This window comes from Megalops cyprinoides, chromosome 4 (assembly GCF_013368585.1).
Source record: "Megalops cyprinoides isolate fMegCyp1 chromosome 4, fMegCyp1.pri, whole genome shotgun sequence".
In the NCBI taxonomy this organism is placed as follows: domain Eukaryota; kingdom Metazoa; phylum Chordata; class Actinopteri; order Elopiformes; family Megalopidae; genus Megalops; species Megalops cyprinoides.
The window spans coordinates 24583241-24600675 of NC_050586.1; the positions used below are offsets into that span (position 1 = coordinate 24583241).

Here is a 17435-nt window from a genome sequence, read left to right on the forward strand (position 1 = left end):
GTTTGGATTGATCTCAGGAGGTTTATCATCTGCATCATTTCCAAGATATTTAAATAGACCTATGCATCAGATTAACTCTACACGTGAAATGTCTCTCCCGATTAAGAAAATCATTAATAAACACTGTAATATCAAAAGACACAAAGCCTGCAGACAGGCCATAATTCATTTGATAGTTATTGACCATTAACTAATTAACTATATTGAGATGCTGGGTTTCATTCAAGTTCTACTAAAAGTACATTAGGGGGATATTAATGACAGATATACATGTATATATGTGCATGACCGTGTGAGCAATCAGCACATTAAGGTTGCCAAATTGGTTTTTTCACACAGGTTGTGTTTACTATCAAAGGTTCATTAACTAATGGAGTGTGTGCCTGTGCTCAGACCTCAGAGAATAACATTAAAAAAGTGAGAATTCAACTTAATTGACTAGTTATGCAGTGTTATCACATGAAGTGAAATTCATAACCTGTATTCCTCAATTTTATAACCCTGCAAACCCAAGGAAAACCCAAGGATTTAGCTTTTTTACACTGCACTCTGCCTGTCTGGTCAACAAGGTTGTTACACACAATAACCACTCCAGTGCTTACCTTATTTGACCCTTTCCTGCATGGAAAGGTTTCATAGAGAAGACAGAAATCGGTGTCGAGTCAGATTAGCCATGTCTTGGAAAATAATGAGACACACCCACATTGTGAGCAAAATGCTCAACAAACTAGTTGCCACCATGTGTTGAGAAATCTGCTGGTCTAATGACATTCTTATGCGCAGATGTTTGTGATAATTTGTCTGGCAGTTTCTTCAAAATAAATCAAGCCACACAGACACTTGACTAGATAAACCACAAAGTCAGAGTTACAGGCAGTTGGAGCCTGACTCGTAAATCAAATAAACAAATCTTTTAGAGTAGTGAACCACATCATACAGCATACCTAAATGTTTTAAAAGTAAATCTTGATACAGTATAAGTTCCCATGTTAAAAGCATTGCCAAATAGCTTGTACTACAGTAGTTGTAACAGCTGCACCATCCTCAGCTGCACCTTCCCTGAGCTGTCACCTAATTGGCACTTGCTGTCTTAACCATGGAACGAAATGCAGGTTCACCTCATACCAGCCTGTGGACCAACTTCTGGTAAGTGTTCCCAGCTGCTGGCAGTTACATATACAACAGCTGCAAAGATTATGAAAAGCTGAAGAAAACCCAAGGCACTCTTCAATGCAAAACTAAAAAGCCTTAATTCCATGGCTGGTTCTAGAAACAGTAAAAATCATATTTGGGTGTTCTCCTGCGTGTTTTTTCAGTGACAAAGAGCCTTCATCTGGGAGCTGGTACACTACAAACAATATAAATGGCAATTGTAGGTGCACTAGGTGGCAATCATTGAAATACCAAACCCAATGTGTAGGAAAACCATCAAGCATGGTACAATCTACAAAATCAGACAACAATAAATCTGATACACCAAAAATAACAACAATAGTGCCAAATGAGTGTGACACATAACTTTGATCATGGGGGAGGGGGACCCCAATCAGAAATGTAATATGTGACCAATGACCGATGCGAGACAGTCAGTCGGTTACCCAAAAATAACTCTTCAAAAATCCACTAGATGGCGCCATAGATTCTTTAAAAACATCCTTAGTAGAATTCAGAAAAAAGGAGTATCCTGCTCCTCATTCAACTCTGGAAGCCTTTATATTTCCAAGATAGATCCAATAAGTCTCCAGTTGGTTCACTTTTTGTTTCCTATTACCCTTCCTAATAGATGAAATGATGTGATTTATGGCCATAGCTTGGAAGGTAGATGAGTTTTCATTATAAAAAAGACTTGGCCATAGGGTAATCAACCTTGCCCACCCTTATGGAATACATGTGCTCTGCCAATCTACCTTGCAGGCATCCGTTTATCTTGTGTAAAAGACCAGCATTCCAGTCTGTAAATGACAAAAGTCATTTTACAGCTGATAAAATGTTTGATAAGCCTTGTCAGAGCTAGAATCCAAAAAAGACTTTCTGTTGACTTGACCTCTTTACTACAGTGGTTACAATGTTTGGATTTGTATGATCCTTTGGGTTTGGATTTATTGTATAACTAGATTTGTTTATGTTTTTCTGGGAGATAACCAATTTGTCACTTAAAGTGGCACATTTCTTGGAACTGATAACAAAATCAGCAAAAATTACGTAACTCTATACACCACTGTGATGCAGCAGTTTGAAGGGCAGGGATGACAGAGCACGTCAGCTTACAGGAATCAACTGACCACCTGGCTAAACTTCCAATGTTGGCTAAAATCTGCAAGTTTATATATAATCCAGGTGTTCATAATTGATCATGTACATTTCACCACAACAATTAAGCCAAATTTTATACAATTACAAAACAAGAAAATATGAAAAATGAAATCTGTTCATCTGTTTGCCACATAAAAAGACAAAACAGGGAAAACATAAAACAACATTAAGGAAACAAAGACTACGGTGGGAGCTGATGGGATGTTGAAGGGGGAATTCCCTTCCACAGACAATCACCTTTTAAAAGGTGATGTCCTGCACAAGCTGATTGCAGTCATGCTGTCAACTCTCATTCAGCCTTGGCAATGCAGCAGCAAGGCAGAGACTCTGGCAACAGGGGACACATAATACATCACACATAGATCCAGGGTACTTGGCAACCACGCTTGTAATAGTTTGTTTAGTGACGCATGCAATCTGAGCACCCAGCAAACATAATGTGTGTCCTATTCCTGAAGACGTTTTTGATCTCCCAAGGTGACGCCAGTTCAGAACATTAAGGAAGGTTGTGATGTTAAAACTCTTCCTTCATCCTTATGTTTGACTCCAGGAACCATTCTTGTTCTTGTTAAATTTAACCTTGCATAACTTTGATATTAATGTATTTCAGGGCCAAATTGTTTGAATAAATACATGCTGTAGAAATGTTTTAAAGGACAGCATTGCAAATAGACCATGATCCCTTTAAACACAAGGTATTATAGTAGTCCTATAGCTGTATTTCAGAACCTGTTCCAGCATTACTTTTTCAGCATTCATACAGTTTACTTTCACCAATAAATGGTTCCAGTATAATATGAAACACCTTTCCCAACAGTGTTTTCTCAAAATATCTTATGTTAGTGCTAGAATTTCAGTTTAAATTTGGCTGGATTTGGATTTGCACCAGTCTGTGTTTCAGGATCACAGGTTATGTTAATAATGTGGCTCTTGTTTACATTCAGTGTAGCCCATGTGAAAAAGCTATGAATGCTGTTAGTAAATTATTTCTGTATTTTACCTCTCCTTTCTTCCCCTTTCACCTGCCAAAGTATGAAGGAAAACAGACACATGTGACAGTTTGCATAAATATTTGACAGTGTGTCCTTTATGGTATCAGCTCACAGCATGTCCAACAACAGAGAACTGAGGCTGGGGGGGGGGGGGGGGGGTCCGCTGTGAAGCTTTAGCAGACACAATCCAGTTTGGAGAATCAGGTTTAATCCTGCTTCTTCTGTCTTTCTCAGTGGACATTGCCCATGTTAATGTCCATTACATATTAATTGTCAACTTGTGCCCTACACGGATATCTAACAGGGCAGAAAATGAGTGGGTATATATTCCTTCATCACAGTCACAAGAAGCATCCCCCCAGAGGTTCTAGTGAGGACCTGTATTCATTTAATCTCCAGCAACATCAACAAAAGGGTCAAAACACAGAATGAAGGACACATTGAAGGAACTGGTAAGATTTCATTCATCCCGGAGAAAATTCTTTGTTAGAGGAGGAATGGTGATGTCTGCACATGTGCTCAACAGATATTCACTTAGCCCTATTCTAATTCTATTTTCTGTATTACTTTCCTTCATGTATTTAAAACGCTCTACTTTCCTGGATTGTGCTTGGGCCAGTTGAAAAATTGCTGAAATGTGTGTTCTCTGACAGTAGTGACATCTTGTTTCTGTTTTTGTTTGTTCCAGATGAATTACTGGAGGCTTTATGTTTTGACATTGGTGCTAGGAATAGGGGGATCATTTCAATATGGCATTCAAGTTTCAATCTTGGCCTCCCCTGCAGAAGTAAGCAGCCTAAATATCATCACTGACTGTGAGAATTCATTGCTGTTGCCAACTCAGCCTCCCTGGAGTGTGGTCACTGGCAATAACACTGCACTAGGAGATGCCTAATGAGTTTACTCCATGGATTAAGAGTATAACCAAGGGAAATTATTGATTTTTCAGAGGCCTGCAGTGCTTAAGGTCCACAGACTGTTAAACAGAGTTGACTGAGTTGTACTTTGAAGTAATTACATAATGTAGTTATTATTACAGAATGTAATGTAGAACATCTCCTTGATAATCAGAATTGTGCTCTGCTGTCAAAACTCAAAAAGGCCATATTGATTTGGACTATGACAGTGAGGTCTGTCTCAAGAAAGAAAAATCAAGGTCAGTTTTTAACCCAAGACCTGTTATTATTATAGCAGGTATTTAAAAAAGATTCAGACAAACATAACAGTTTATTTTGTCTGAGTCTGCGAGCCAAGATAAGCATCACAAAGTTTCCAGAAATGCAGTTTTGTTAGCCACACTTCTGCTTTTCAATGGCAGACATTATATTACTGTATGCCATATGCTTGGCAATAACATTTTGCCTCATGTCTGCAATTACCAGAATATGGTGAAGTCTATTAGCATATTTTCAAGACTAGTGCTTTGTGTGCCAACAATGTCTTTGTTTCTTTTATAGTAAAAACAGACCTTGACCAACGTGTTAAATCAATTCTATGGTTTGTAGTCAGTCATATAATAAAAGCAATTTACTCTCTCTCTCCAGCATATACAGAGTTTTGTGAACCAGACTTGGCTGGGGAGGTATGAGGTCCCAGTAGAGGAGTCTACCAAAATGCTGATCTGGTCTTTCATCGTGTCGGTGTTCAGCATCGGGGGCTGGCTGGGTGCTATACATAGCGGGACCCTCCCAGTAGTCTATGGCAGGTATACTATGACATAGAAAATGACAATGGTGTCAGTTCGACTGCTAATAATATGGATGGTTATGTAAATATCAGTATCTTAATCCTTGTGCTGTTTTAGGGGTCAAAAATAAGTTTAACATCAGAGAAAACCCCATAAATGTACTTTTTTCAGCATGAAATTCAATTAATTTCCTGGAGTGATCCTGCCATTAGAAAAAAGTGAAGCATTGAAACTTTTTATATTTTTATAAAAGCTGTACACCACCAGGGTACAGGGTACAAAGATTGTCTTTGGGTCTTTTTTCAGTACACAAGGGATAATAATAATAATAATAATAATAATAATAATAAACACATCAATTAAAGCAAAAAAAATCTATTATTATGTGTGTTTTGTAGTAAAAAAAGTGGTGTACACTGAATAAATACAGTCTCTCCACACTGTGAAGTAGGAAAACAGTTATTCACTAAGTTGTTGATGAGTTTCAATTAAGAGGCTTCAATTATCATAGGGATGTGGCAAGGGTGGGTCATTTTTTACCCTGAGGGGAATATACAGAATATGAAGTTTACACAAAGCTTAAAGCTGTTACAGTATGTTAAAGCTGTACAATATGTATTTATGCTGTTTTTAATTGCGTAAAAAACACCAAGGTAGTATGGATATATTACACTGTTACTCTGTGTTAGTTTTATACAAATTCTTATTTTCAGTGTTGTGATTTTGCAGGAAGAAAGCCTTACTGATCAATAACATTGTGGCAATTGTTGCTGCTTTACTGATGACCCTAAGTCGAGTGGCTAAGTCCTTTGAGATGATTCTGCTGGGCAGACTCCTTTATGGCTACAATGTGGGTGTGTGTCTTTTTGTATTTCTAGTTTTTGCATTTCATCATACAACATGACATTCAATTAATAGGTTAAAGTAGCATTTCACCCAAACGCTGATGACTGACTGTTTGTTCTAGGCCTTGGCCTCAGTGTGCACCTAATGTATCTAGGAGAGAGCTCTCCAAAGAAAATGCGTGGATTCTTGACTCTTACCAGCTCCATCTTCAGTGCCTTTGGGAAACTTGTTGGTGCAATAGTTGGAATTAGGTACAGTATGTCTTTGATCAACTTTCAGCTATAGCTTTCAATAACTGCAGATCTGTTATGATCACTTTTCAATGAATCTATGACTCTGAAGACCAAGAGTTAACGTTTGCATGCTTGTTTACCATCCCTATACCAGTCTGAAAACATTGAAATATTTCACTTATTATAGAAATGGAGGAAGTGTCTGAAATGTGCCTCCTACTATTGCTTTGGACTTTTCAGATCTGCCCTCTGAAGTTGTTCTGTTGACATTACCTGTATAACATACCAGTTGTCATGTTAGTTTTTCTTTACTTGCCTGGTGTTAATTTCTCAAAACCAGGATCTGAAGCACAAGAGGCAGAATGTCTCACCTGATGATTCATCATAAACAAAACTTTTGAATGCTAGATATATTTAATGTGCTTGTTTTGATTTCCTCTACCTCTGTACTTACCAGCATGAACATACTTTCAATACTATTCTGATAGTTTTGCCATTTATTTCATATACATCTAAGCCTTTATTTAAACTAAAGACTAGATTTAGAGGAAAATTTCTAAAGTTTAAAAAATTAAATATATGTATTAAGGGCACAAGGAGAAGCTGATACCCAGGACTTATCTGTGCCTTCTCCTTTTGTCCAGCACTGTGGTAAGTTGCTCTTGATAAGAGTGTCTGTTAATGAGCTGTAATGCAATGTTCCACAGGGAGCTAATGGGCACAGATGACATGTGGCCCTACCTCCTGGCCGTGAGTGGCATCCCAGCCTTACTGCAGTTTCTGACACTCCTCTGTTTCCCGGAGGCACCACGCTACCTCTACATCGACAAGGGAGACGAGGAAGGCTGCAAGAAAGGTGCATGCATCCCACAGAGTGGAGGAAAAAACTCCCAGATGTATGATGTCAAATGCTTGGATCAATGTAATAGGCATTTTCTTTTTTTTTAAAAAAAAGTCAGGGGTATTACAACCTCCTTACAATGGGTCATGAGTAATTCACAGTTTCTCTTTTTCATGGGTCATACTATTCTCCCTATTCAACATCAGTAACCCCAGGTATTCGACTGAGGGGTGAACTCGGGCACAGAGACCTGGAGGGGATCTGACATTTACATGTATAGGGAACTGCCCAGTACCATTGAAATGTCTGTTTAAAATGTTTGATTTTTAAGTAGGTATTAGATTTGAAATGTGCACATTTTCTTTAAGTACAGCCTCCCAAAAGTGTTCTTTGCTTTTTTCTGCAGCTGTATCCCTCTCTATCTTCAAGAGCCTCTTGAAGACCCAACACTTCCGAAAGCACCTCCTCTCCTAGCAACTTCTAACTACTCTAACACAATTCCATCCCCGCGCACTTTCTGCCTCGCACTTCTTTCTCTTGTCACTACTTGTTTGTCTCCTCTGCCTGTCTATCCTTGTGTTTTCACCTCGTTTACCTCTGTTTTCTACTTTCCTTGACTCATCTAGCTGAGTTTAGTTGTTTAGGTTGCACTTAAAGCTTACTCCAAGGTCTCAATACAGTAGCTTGCTTGCTGTTCCTCACTTGTAAGTTGCTTTGGATAAAAGCGTCTGCCAAATGAACTAAATGTAATGTAAATGTAAATGCATCAGAGGGTGCTGTGTCACCTCCATTATTAATTTAAGGATCTCTATAGTAACTGTTTTGTTGTCCCACGCACGCTCTACAGCTGTAAAATATGTGAACAACAGGGTCAAAGATGGGTTGGGCTTGGGGCTGTATTCAAGGTAGTTTTGAATCAGCTCAACATGATGAGCGGAGAGCATACGGGTCATAATCTTGGTTAAGACTGTATTTGTGCCCAAATAAGATTTTCATCAGTCCATCTATCTTATTGGTGCAGTTTGCTGCTTATTAAGCAAGGCATGTGTCCCATTTCATATGCCTGTGTTTGTAAACATGTATATATGTGTGTTCAGCTTTAAGGTGGCTCTGGGGCGAAGATGACATGAAAATGGAGCTGGAAGACATGAGCAAGGAGCGCGACGCAACGCATGGACAGAAGGCCAAGACAGTTTGTGATGTCCTGCGCTCTCGCTCAGTGCGCTGGCAGCTGCTTGCCCTGGTGATCCCCTGTGCTGGGGTGCAGCTTTGTGGCAGCACAGCGGTAAGTGGAACCTCTTCCAGGAGACTGGAACTGGGGACATGACAAACTTTGGTGCAAAAAAGCAATACGTACAAGCAGTCTATACTGTAAATTGGCACATCTGATTTTTAAACAGTTTTAATACACTTTTTCTATTCACGGGACACATAATAGGCCTACATTGTGGCATATGCAAAATGAAAAAGCGTAAGCTGAGTTGAGCTGAGGACTGATGGGGCTGATGGTCTTTACACTTCAAAGCATTAAGTGTAGATTATAGCATGTCCAAAATTACAGCTTAATCTCTTTGGCAGGACTCACCTCTGTTGTAAGACTAAAATAGGCAGCAGTAAAATCTTTCTTTTTTTCCATGTCAAGTGGCATTCAGGTTGAACAAAAAATGCATGTTTTAGTGGGGTCAAGGCGATTATGCATGAGCACCTAAATGAATTTCCTTACTTATAACAGATTATCAGCATTTACAAGAACCAGTGTCACAATCAAAAATATTCATGCAATATTGCAGTATTTCTCTTGACAGGCATCATAACATAAAAGGGGACAAGATATGTCATAGAGCACTGATTCCTAGACTTTTTTTCCCTTTTTTCTTTGTGTTATTCTCCACGAGCAGCTCTACTTCTACGCATTTGATATTTTCTGTCAAGCTGGGGTACCAAAGGATCAGATGCACTACCTTACCATTGGGCTTGGTGCCACTGAATTCCTTGCCATCAGTCTGTGTGTGAGTATTACCACAGGCCAACTTTATATTATTTAATAAGACTGCCAAAGTGTACCAAATTTGTTATTGAATTTGTGTAGCAAGGCAGTTTCTTTGTATTGTTCCATTAAAATCTGCTGTGCTGCAGAAGAACTAAAAAATGAGTTTTAAAAGTACCATACATTATCAAAGAAGGATAATAACAGTAACACAGTATTTTCTCATCTTGTGCTTCCACATATTGTTTGCTCCTTTATTGTTTCAGTCACTGTTGATAGACCGTGCAGGCAGGAAGAAGCTGATGGGTATTGGCTACATCCTAATGGGGATTATAATGTCGGTTCTGACAATTTCATTGTATTTCAAGGTAACACTTTATAACTTGAGAATTTTCTCTGCTACTCTACATGTCCTCACACACCAAATCATACAAATTTCTCCTTTCTTTGTAGGATTATTACCTCTGGGTCCCATACCTTAATATAAGTCTCATTTTCTTTGTCATCTGTATTTATGGAGTTGGACCAGGTAAGGATTCCTCTATGACTAACATGACTAACTGGCAATATGGATATTAATACAGTAACCTCTGGAGATGCCGAAATCCTGTTGTCATTAATATATTTTAGTTTTACCACTTACACTGCAAGCTTACTTGAAAATAACAGTGTAGGTTACACAACTTCCCTGTTGAACAAATAGAATGAAAGTCTTTTTAGAAGAACCAAATCAACATCAGGGTAGAACAGAAAGTGACGTTTAATTTAATATTAACTTTGAAGAACCATGAAATAAATGGAATGTGGAGCATAGATAATTAAGAATCCCGTTTGCCATTTCCTTGGCCTGTTGATAATTTCAGCTGGTGTGTCTATGACCCTTCCTGCTGACCTCTTCCTGCAAGCATGGCGACCCTCTGCATACGTCATCAGTGGCACCGTCGGCTGGGTTAGCCTGTTCTTCATTGGAATGTTCTTCCCTTTTGTAGTGGTGAGTGTGCATATCATGGGGAGCTCATTCCACCACTGGGGGGCCAGAGTTGAGAATAGACGTGTGAGAAGATGAACCCTTTCAGGGATGACAAGGCAACCAGAGGCTGCAGAGTGTAGTGGTGTAGCAGGAGTGTATGGTAGAGGGTACAGTTCCTCTTGCTGTCCCATAGGCTTGGACAAGAGATTGTATTTAGATTGTATTTATTCTGGCAACAACTGGTAACAAGTGAAAGTAGATGAGGAAAGGTGTGACCTGAGGATATTACTTGTATAGACAAGATGAGCAGTAGCATTCTGCATGAGCATGTCTGATGGCACGCTTAGGGAGACTGGCAATGAGAGTTGCAGTAGTCCAGTCAGAACAGTACAAGTGCCTGGTCATTGAGCTGGGCAACATATGTAGTGAGGAGTGCATAGATTTTGCAGATACTGTAAAGAATTGACAGCTCCAGTTAATTGATACTATATTTATGATAAGGACAGATTTTTATCCAAAACTACACAAAGATTCTCAGCAGCCTTATATGCAATCACCATTATGGTATTAGGGGCGATGGAGAGAGTGTTGTCTTGTTTTGGCAAGACTAACTTTGAGGTGCCAACTGAGAATCCATGACAGGATATTAGCGAGCTGAGAAATATTCTGTACCGAGGGAACAGGAGGCATTCAGGAGCACATCCCTGGCTGACTCTTGTGGAAAGGTTGTGGGATGTTAAGATAGAACTACATCATGATACTTGGTAGGGGAGTTTGTTCAGTGGGGTAGGAAGAGAACCATTTCTGGGCACTGATTGAGATGTCTAGATCTGTCAGGATTCCTAATAGGACCTGGTGGGCCACTGTATAAAACAGCACAGAGAGATCAAGAAGGATTAGAACAGAAGACAAGGAGACAGTTTAGCACTCCTGTTACTGAGAGAAGAACCGTCTCAGTTGAATGGCAAGCCTTCAAGCCATGATTAAGGTTGGGTTTGGAGTCAAGTAGTCTGTCGGTTGGACATAACCCATGCAAGGGTTTTAGACAGGAATTGGAGGAGAGCTATCTGTTGGTAGTTGAGGACTGTGGGGGTCCATGGTTGGCTTTGTATGAAAGGGTGAGACACAGGGAGGAATTAGGGAGGAACTGATCATCAAGGAGATATATGGCAGAAGTGCAGGGGCTAATGACTGCAGTAAGGGAGAAGGGATAGGATCTATTGGGCAGGTAGCTGGCCATTTGCATGTTGAGAGTTCTAGGAAATTAACTCAATGATAACGCAGAAAATGTTGAGAGGCTGGCAAGGTTGGCAGCAGACGGAGAAGCCTTGTGAACAGAGCGTGATGGCAGCGAGTTAGAGATGTCAGTAACTTTGGATCCGAAGATGGAAGCAACATCGGCAGCTGCTATAGTGGTGGATTGAATGGAGTGGAAGTGTAGCAAATAGATTACATGGGTTGTTTGCAGTGGTAGACTGGATCTATAATCGACATGTCAACATGTTGAGAAAAATAACTAATCCCAAAGTAAGATAAAAAATGTTTGTAACACCCATGTTCTTAACATGATATGTATTCACAAGTTTTCATTAACAATAAGATACATTCATGCAAATCAGAAATATATAGCAATATACCAAAATGTCAATAATTTTTCTTGCATTCTTACCATTGCTGTATAAGGCTGCCTGAGTTCATTTGTTGGGTTTTACAAATTTTGTGACGCCTATGCATGAGCTCAGGGGTTAAACAGAACACTATACATTACACAATGCATTTCCACCTGTTTGTTACTTCAGTTAAATAATAATTTTAAAATTACACACTGTACAGACATGGTTCAAAGCTTGACTTGATCCAGGTACCTTTGGCTTTATGGCTATACAGCCATACATAGGCATGCCCTGGCTGTGTTTTTTAGGTTCAAAGGTATGCTTTCCTTAACACGTTTTCATTTTACATGTGACTTTTTGTGGAACAGTTGTGAAAAAAGGAGCAGCAGATGGTACATCTGACTGAAACCCCAGTGTGAAACTCATGCTAATGAAAAAAGGTCATCCAAACAGAATGGACCTGAGTGAAATCCCAGTTATACAACATACAATCCAAAGACTACTTGAACAGACTCACACCAGAGATGCCATATCACATGTATAGTATATGTTTTTGTCTGGTATTCAAAAAAAGGAACTATAAAGTCATTTAAGAAAACAATCCTCCTGAAGCGGATCCTGATATGTTCCCTGTTGTGTGTGTCTGCAGGATGGCTTGGGAGAGTCATGTTTCCTGATCTTTGTGACCTACTGCATCATTAGTGGCACCTTCATGCTCTGCTTCATTCCTGAGACCAAGGACAAGACCATGGTGGAGATCATGGAGGACTTCAACAAACTCAATTTCAAGGACAGGGAATCCAATATTAAGACCAAAAATTTTGTCCTTGCAACAAAACTATGAGAAAAATATTATTTATACATGCACTTGAAGTTTTCAATATAAGATGTCATTCAGTTAACACATCACCATGATAACAGAGTATGTATTTCCATGTTAGTTTCTTCTAAAATGTGAAAGCTTTGGAGTAATTTTATTCTGCATTATCTATACCTGGACCTTCCATCAGCTGTGAATGTGTGCAATTTTTAACTATTTTTATGAGTTGCTGGAAAATAAACATTTGCTTTTAAGTTTTACATGTGTTGACTGTTGGCTGGGTGGATAACTACATCAGTTAACAGGGTCAGGTTAATTCCCCTAACAGTAACATTCACTGAATTTTGCAGTGAGTTCCAAGAGTTCATGCTACAACTCTGAAATGCACAAAACAATATATCAAAACATTGTTTATTTTCATTCTTTAGACTTTCTTTTGACAATCTTTTGAAATTAATTTTGAACACCAGTACTTCAATACTAGTAGGACACTCTGTGGATATGAATAATCCACATAATCCACATAATCAAAGCAAGAAGGTTGCATTTGAGGTGGTTATACCGTTATTTGTCTTGGGGTCCGACGAAGGGATTGCACTTGGCCACGGGCTGAGGTTGCTGCACTCCCATTTGGACATCATAAAGCAGGCAAAGAAAGTGGAAGATAGAATGGGGGAGTAAAGCAATGAACAGCTGATTCAGAAAGAAAGTGGTAAGCTGTATCTGTTATAGTTGTGGACATAAACGGTTTGTATAGGTTTGGGTAACTGAAAAGGAATTGCCTGAAAATTCTCCTTCCAAATCTTAGTTTGGGATGACAATTAAAAAAGGTTGATGTTTGGGAAATTTCAAATTTTGTCTGTGAAAATGAGATATTTTATATGCTTTTTCCCGCTGTAGCCCTATTGTGGAATCCCTAACTGTATACTGTGTATGAAATATGCTCAACCCACCAGCAGTTCTCAGCTGCCTAATGAATCTAAGGGTTTCTGGGAGAGGTAAGGCAAGAAACCCCTGCTGCCATCCCCTCCGCTATCCTTGACGGAAAGAAACCAGTTCCAGTCATCACCAGCTGATGATACACATGGGATTCAACCTGGGTTGTACAGCTCAGCCTGCGCTCAAGGTAAGCACCTTAACCACTGAGATAAATAAATGGTTTATTATATAGAGTACATGTGTTTTACTTTACTATATATATATATGTATGTTTCAATACAGTTAGTTTGTAAATAAAAAATGGAAATAAATTTACCTGCAATACAAGGAATGATGGGAAATGTGATACTTGTCTTGGATGTGCAGGACCTGAAAACTGACCACACATTCTGGCATTCAGTACTCAAAACAACACTCATTTACCGATACCTGTGTAACAAGATTGACCTTAGGACCCAGAAGATCATGCCCTTCTGCTGACATTGGGTCGTAGGTATATAACTACCATTTTGTAACAAAATTAGGATATTCTAAATTATGTCAGCTAGTGAATGATTAAGTATTGCTTTGGTATAAACAACTCTCTCTGGCGTGTGTCAAGTGTTGGCTTGAGTTGTGAGAGTTAGATAACATTAATTAACATCAGTCAAAGGCAAATGAAAACTATGAAATAGTTGAGTTCTGGGTAGTGCCTGAGTTTGTTGTGAAAAGGTTTGGGTAATGAGAAAAACTGCCTTTGGCTCCTCTGCATTAAATGCCAATGAACAATAATACTTACTTTCGCTTTGATGTCACGGACAAAACCTTCATATTTTAAATCTAGGAAGGAAATAGGCCAGTGGATTTTTGCATCATTTCCTTGATTCCTACAAGGAAACAAGGAAGCAAGACATTTCCTTGGTCCTCCAATAGAAGATGCATCGATGTATCCTCATGTGCAGTTTTTCAAGGATTTACAATATAAACCCTTATACTCATGCCACATTCCATACATTTTTATTGTTGCAATCGTAAAGAGTCTCTACAACAATACAAACATATATGCAACATATAAGCAGCCAGAGTACAATGACATTTACATTTTGCCATTAAGTAGATGGTCTTATGCAACTTCTAAAAAGGCAAGTGTAAAGTGCAGTTAACAAAACAGCATGAAATGTTGTACAAAACAAGGACATGCACATGATTCTACATGAGAGTAAAACACATTATCTCCATTATTGTGACAATGAAAAACTACAGAACTATAAAACACTACAAAGTACAGTTTTAAGAAATGACAAATCACAATAAAAATTATATGTGTACAACAATCACACACGTAATTTTTACCTCTGAATATTTCATAATGAGCTGATGTAATATTTGATGTCTTCCTGAAAAACTCTATAAATTGAACACAAAATTCTGTTTCAGGGATGTAACTAGCAATATAGTCAAATTAACCTATCCACGCTAAAAACAAACATCTGCATTGTAGAGGGAAGGGGTTCCTGTTAAACATCACACAGAATTGTGAAAGTTCAACTGAACGAGGTAGTTCAATTTCCCTCAAAGTGCTAGCTACCTCCTTTTTCCCCTCTCATCTCTTCCTGGTCTCCTCAATGGTGGACACCGAGGAATCATGCAAGAGACACTAGGAAGAGATAAAAGGACACATCTGTAACAGTAACATTGGGATGTACTCCCTGAAGCTACCGACAAGACACAGATGACCCCTGGCTTCTAGGTATAGTGTGCAAGGGTGACTAAACTAGCTCCGCCTAAAAAACAAACTCTGTTTTTCTTGTTCTCTGTGCATGCACGGACATTTATATCCACATTCAGCAATGGTGGGTCTTAGTCAGGGTATATTTCATTGCAGTTTGCCAGGTTTGCTGTTAGTCCATATGTGTCTTATATTGTTTATTGCTATTTATACATAATGAGCTGAAAATTGTAATAAAGAAATTGTTGCTTACCTGTGGTGTTGTCCTGGAAAGCACAAAATAACTGCAAAAGTTTGAAATTGATATTGAAGTTCAACAAGACGAGTAATTGCATTAAGGGACTTTGGGCTCAATTCTCTGACATCTTCCAATGAGTTTTTCTACCCTTAGATGATGTTCATTTGCAGCTCACATACTTAGTGAGTTCAGCAAGCTGAGAAACCACTGACTAGAACTGAAGCACCTCAACTTGATTGAAAGCATGTGCTAGATTAGAACAGAGTTGCAATTTATGACATCTGTCCTACTACTTACTACTGAATGAGCTTACTGAGAGTTTGTAATTGACCCCAGGGACACTTTTCAATGAGCAATCCACCACTGTGTAAGTAGTGAATTTCTTGGTGGATAGATGAAAACATTCTTGGCTAGAACACGTAGCTGCTCTTTTCAGCTAGCCATCTGAAGAACACTTCCTTTAATATCATAAAGGTGGATGCAAATGACAAAGGGCCATGGGTCTTTCTGTGTTCCATAGCTTCAACTACAGGGGGCTCTATCCAGTAGTGGTGGTTCAGTAACCCTAGAATTTCTGTCAAGGCATCTGAAAAAATATCCATAGGACATGGGCCTTCCAGATGTTTCCAGTCGATGCCGGCCAGTCCTATATTGCAGGGGCTTGATATTCCCTCAAGTTCTGTACACCTGACTTTCAGCATGGCTCTGTTTTAATCATTGTCACCGTGGTCTCTAAAGATAGTAGGGAGAAAAACCAGTCCAGGGTAGCATTTTCCAGATCAACTACATGCTTCCCCTGCTCAGTCGCTGATGTAATTCCTCTGCTTACTGTTTTACCTCACAGTGTCAGTGTGGCTTACTTACTTACTTATTCCTCTTCACCTCCTCTGGAGCAAAAGGCCGCAACAGGTCTTTGCCATGCCTCACAGTTCTTGGCAACTTTTTCAGCCTCCTTCCAAGACAAGCCCATGCTCCCCAGCTGTCCCTCGATGGTTTGTCAGGTAGTTTTCGGCCTGCCCCACGGACGTTTGTCTTGCCTTGTTATGCATCTTCAGCACTGAGCTCATTTTTTTATCAGTGTAGGTTGTGCGGACTGAAGATTGCAGAAGATGGTTTGTAGAGCTTTTTCCTCAGGTGCCACCCCAAGTTTGGTGAAAAACAATGCTTTTGGCCACATTAAACAAAGCTCTTATGGGAGAATTGAAACAGCATGTAGACAACTGAGCTACAGACAATTGCCGCAATGGTAACATTTGCCTTTGGAGCAGTTTATTATTTATGTAGATAGTTTCCATGTCACACATACTGACATGCATGCATCTATCTTCTAATTTATGCAGAAGTAGTGCAATTGAATGCAATTTTGTTGTATATTTTTTATTGTAATTTCAATTATATTTCTTTTATATGAAATAAAAGAGATATTTTCATATTTTACATTTTTTTTGCTAAATCGGATATTTTTAAACATATATAAAAATTTATTTAAACATCCTTAAAAAAATCTCCCTTTTAAGTCTTAGGGTTGGTAGGCATGAATTATTCTAACCATTAAAATGATAAATCACACAGATTATGAAACAGTTCATATGTGACATTTAAAAAGGAAAGACAGCTTACTAGAGTAATTAAAAAAAATCTTTTCCCTTTATAGAGCCCTGTTTGGAATCACCAGTTGGATATGTTGTGCTTGGCTCTCCATGATGACCTCTATGCTCATGCAGGAGTACCAAGGCAAAGGCATTCCTACAATATACAATCACACAGCAAGTTTCCCAGCACACTACAGTGAGATACACACCAATTGGAGAATGAATGTGGCTTTACTGCCATCATCCAAGCAACCTGCAGGCACCCGCTAAGTCACAGGGTACCTGAGAATGGCAAGAGAAGAAGATCCTTCCAGATATGATATCCCCAGTGGAGTGAAGCCATATGTGGGCTCCCGGTCACAGTTCGCTGATGCCATAGAACTCAGCACACACTCAAAGTGAATGCCTTAACCATGGTAAACATTAACATTACCTGAAAAGTCCTTCAGCTAATTACATAACTTTGAATCTTTGTCCAAAATTCCCCTCTCCACCTGTCACCACTGCAAACTGAATAGTAACTAAAAATTTTAACTTGTCAACTGAGCAACAAATAAAATTGGATAATGATATAGACAGTTAATTAGCCACTGTACATTTTAGCATTTTAACGAGAAATGGAAGGAGAGAGACCGGTTGATAATTCTGAACAGCAG

The 17435-nt window shown here is 39.0% G+C and overlaps 1 protein-coding gene across 1 annotated transcript; it reads left to right on the top strand.

Moving 5' to 3' along the window:
- The first annotated feature begins 3733 nt into the window (after positions 1-3733).
- Positions 3734-12326, top strand: LOC118776174 (solute carrier family 2, facilitated glucose transporter member 11-like). Its single transcript, XM_036526285.1, has 12 exons — positions 3734-3757; positions 3994-4092; positions 4850-5010; positions 5722-5846; positions 5960-6089; positions 6779-6927; positions 8010-8197; positions 8811-8921; positions 9166-9267; positions 9353-9428; positions 9763-9890; positions 12132-12326. The coding sequence occupies exons 1-12, from the start codon at positions 3734-3736 to the stop codon at positions 12324-12326; spliced, it is 1488 nt and encodes a 495-aa protein (XP_036382178.1).
- Positions 12327-17435: the final 5109 nt, after the last annotated feature.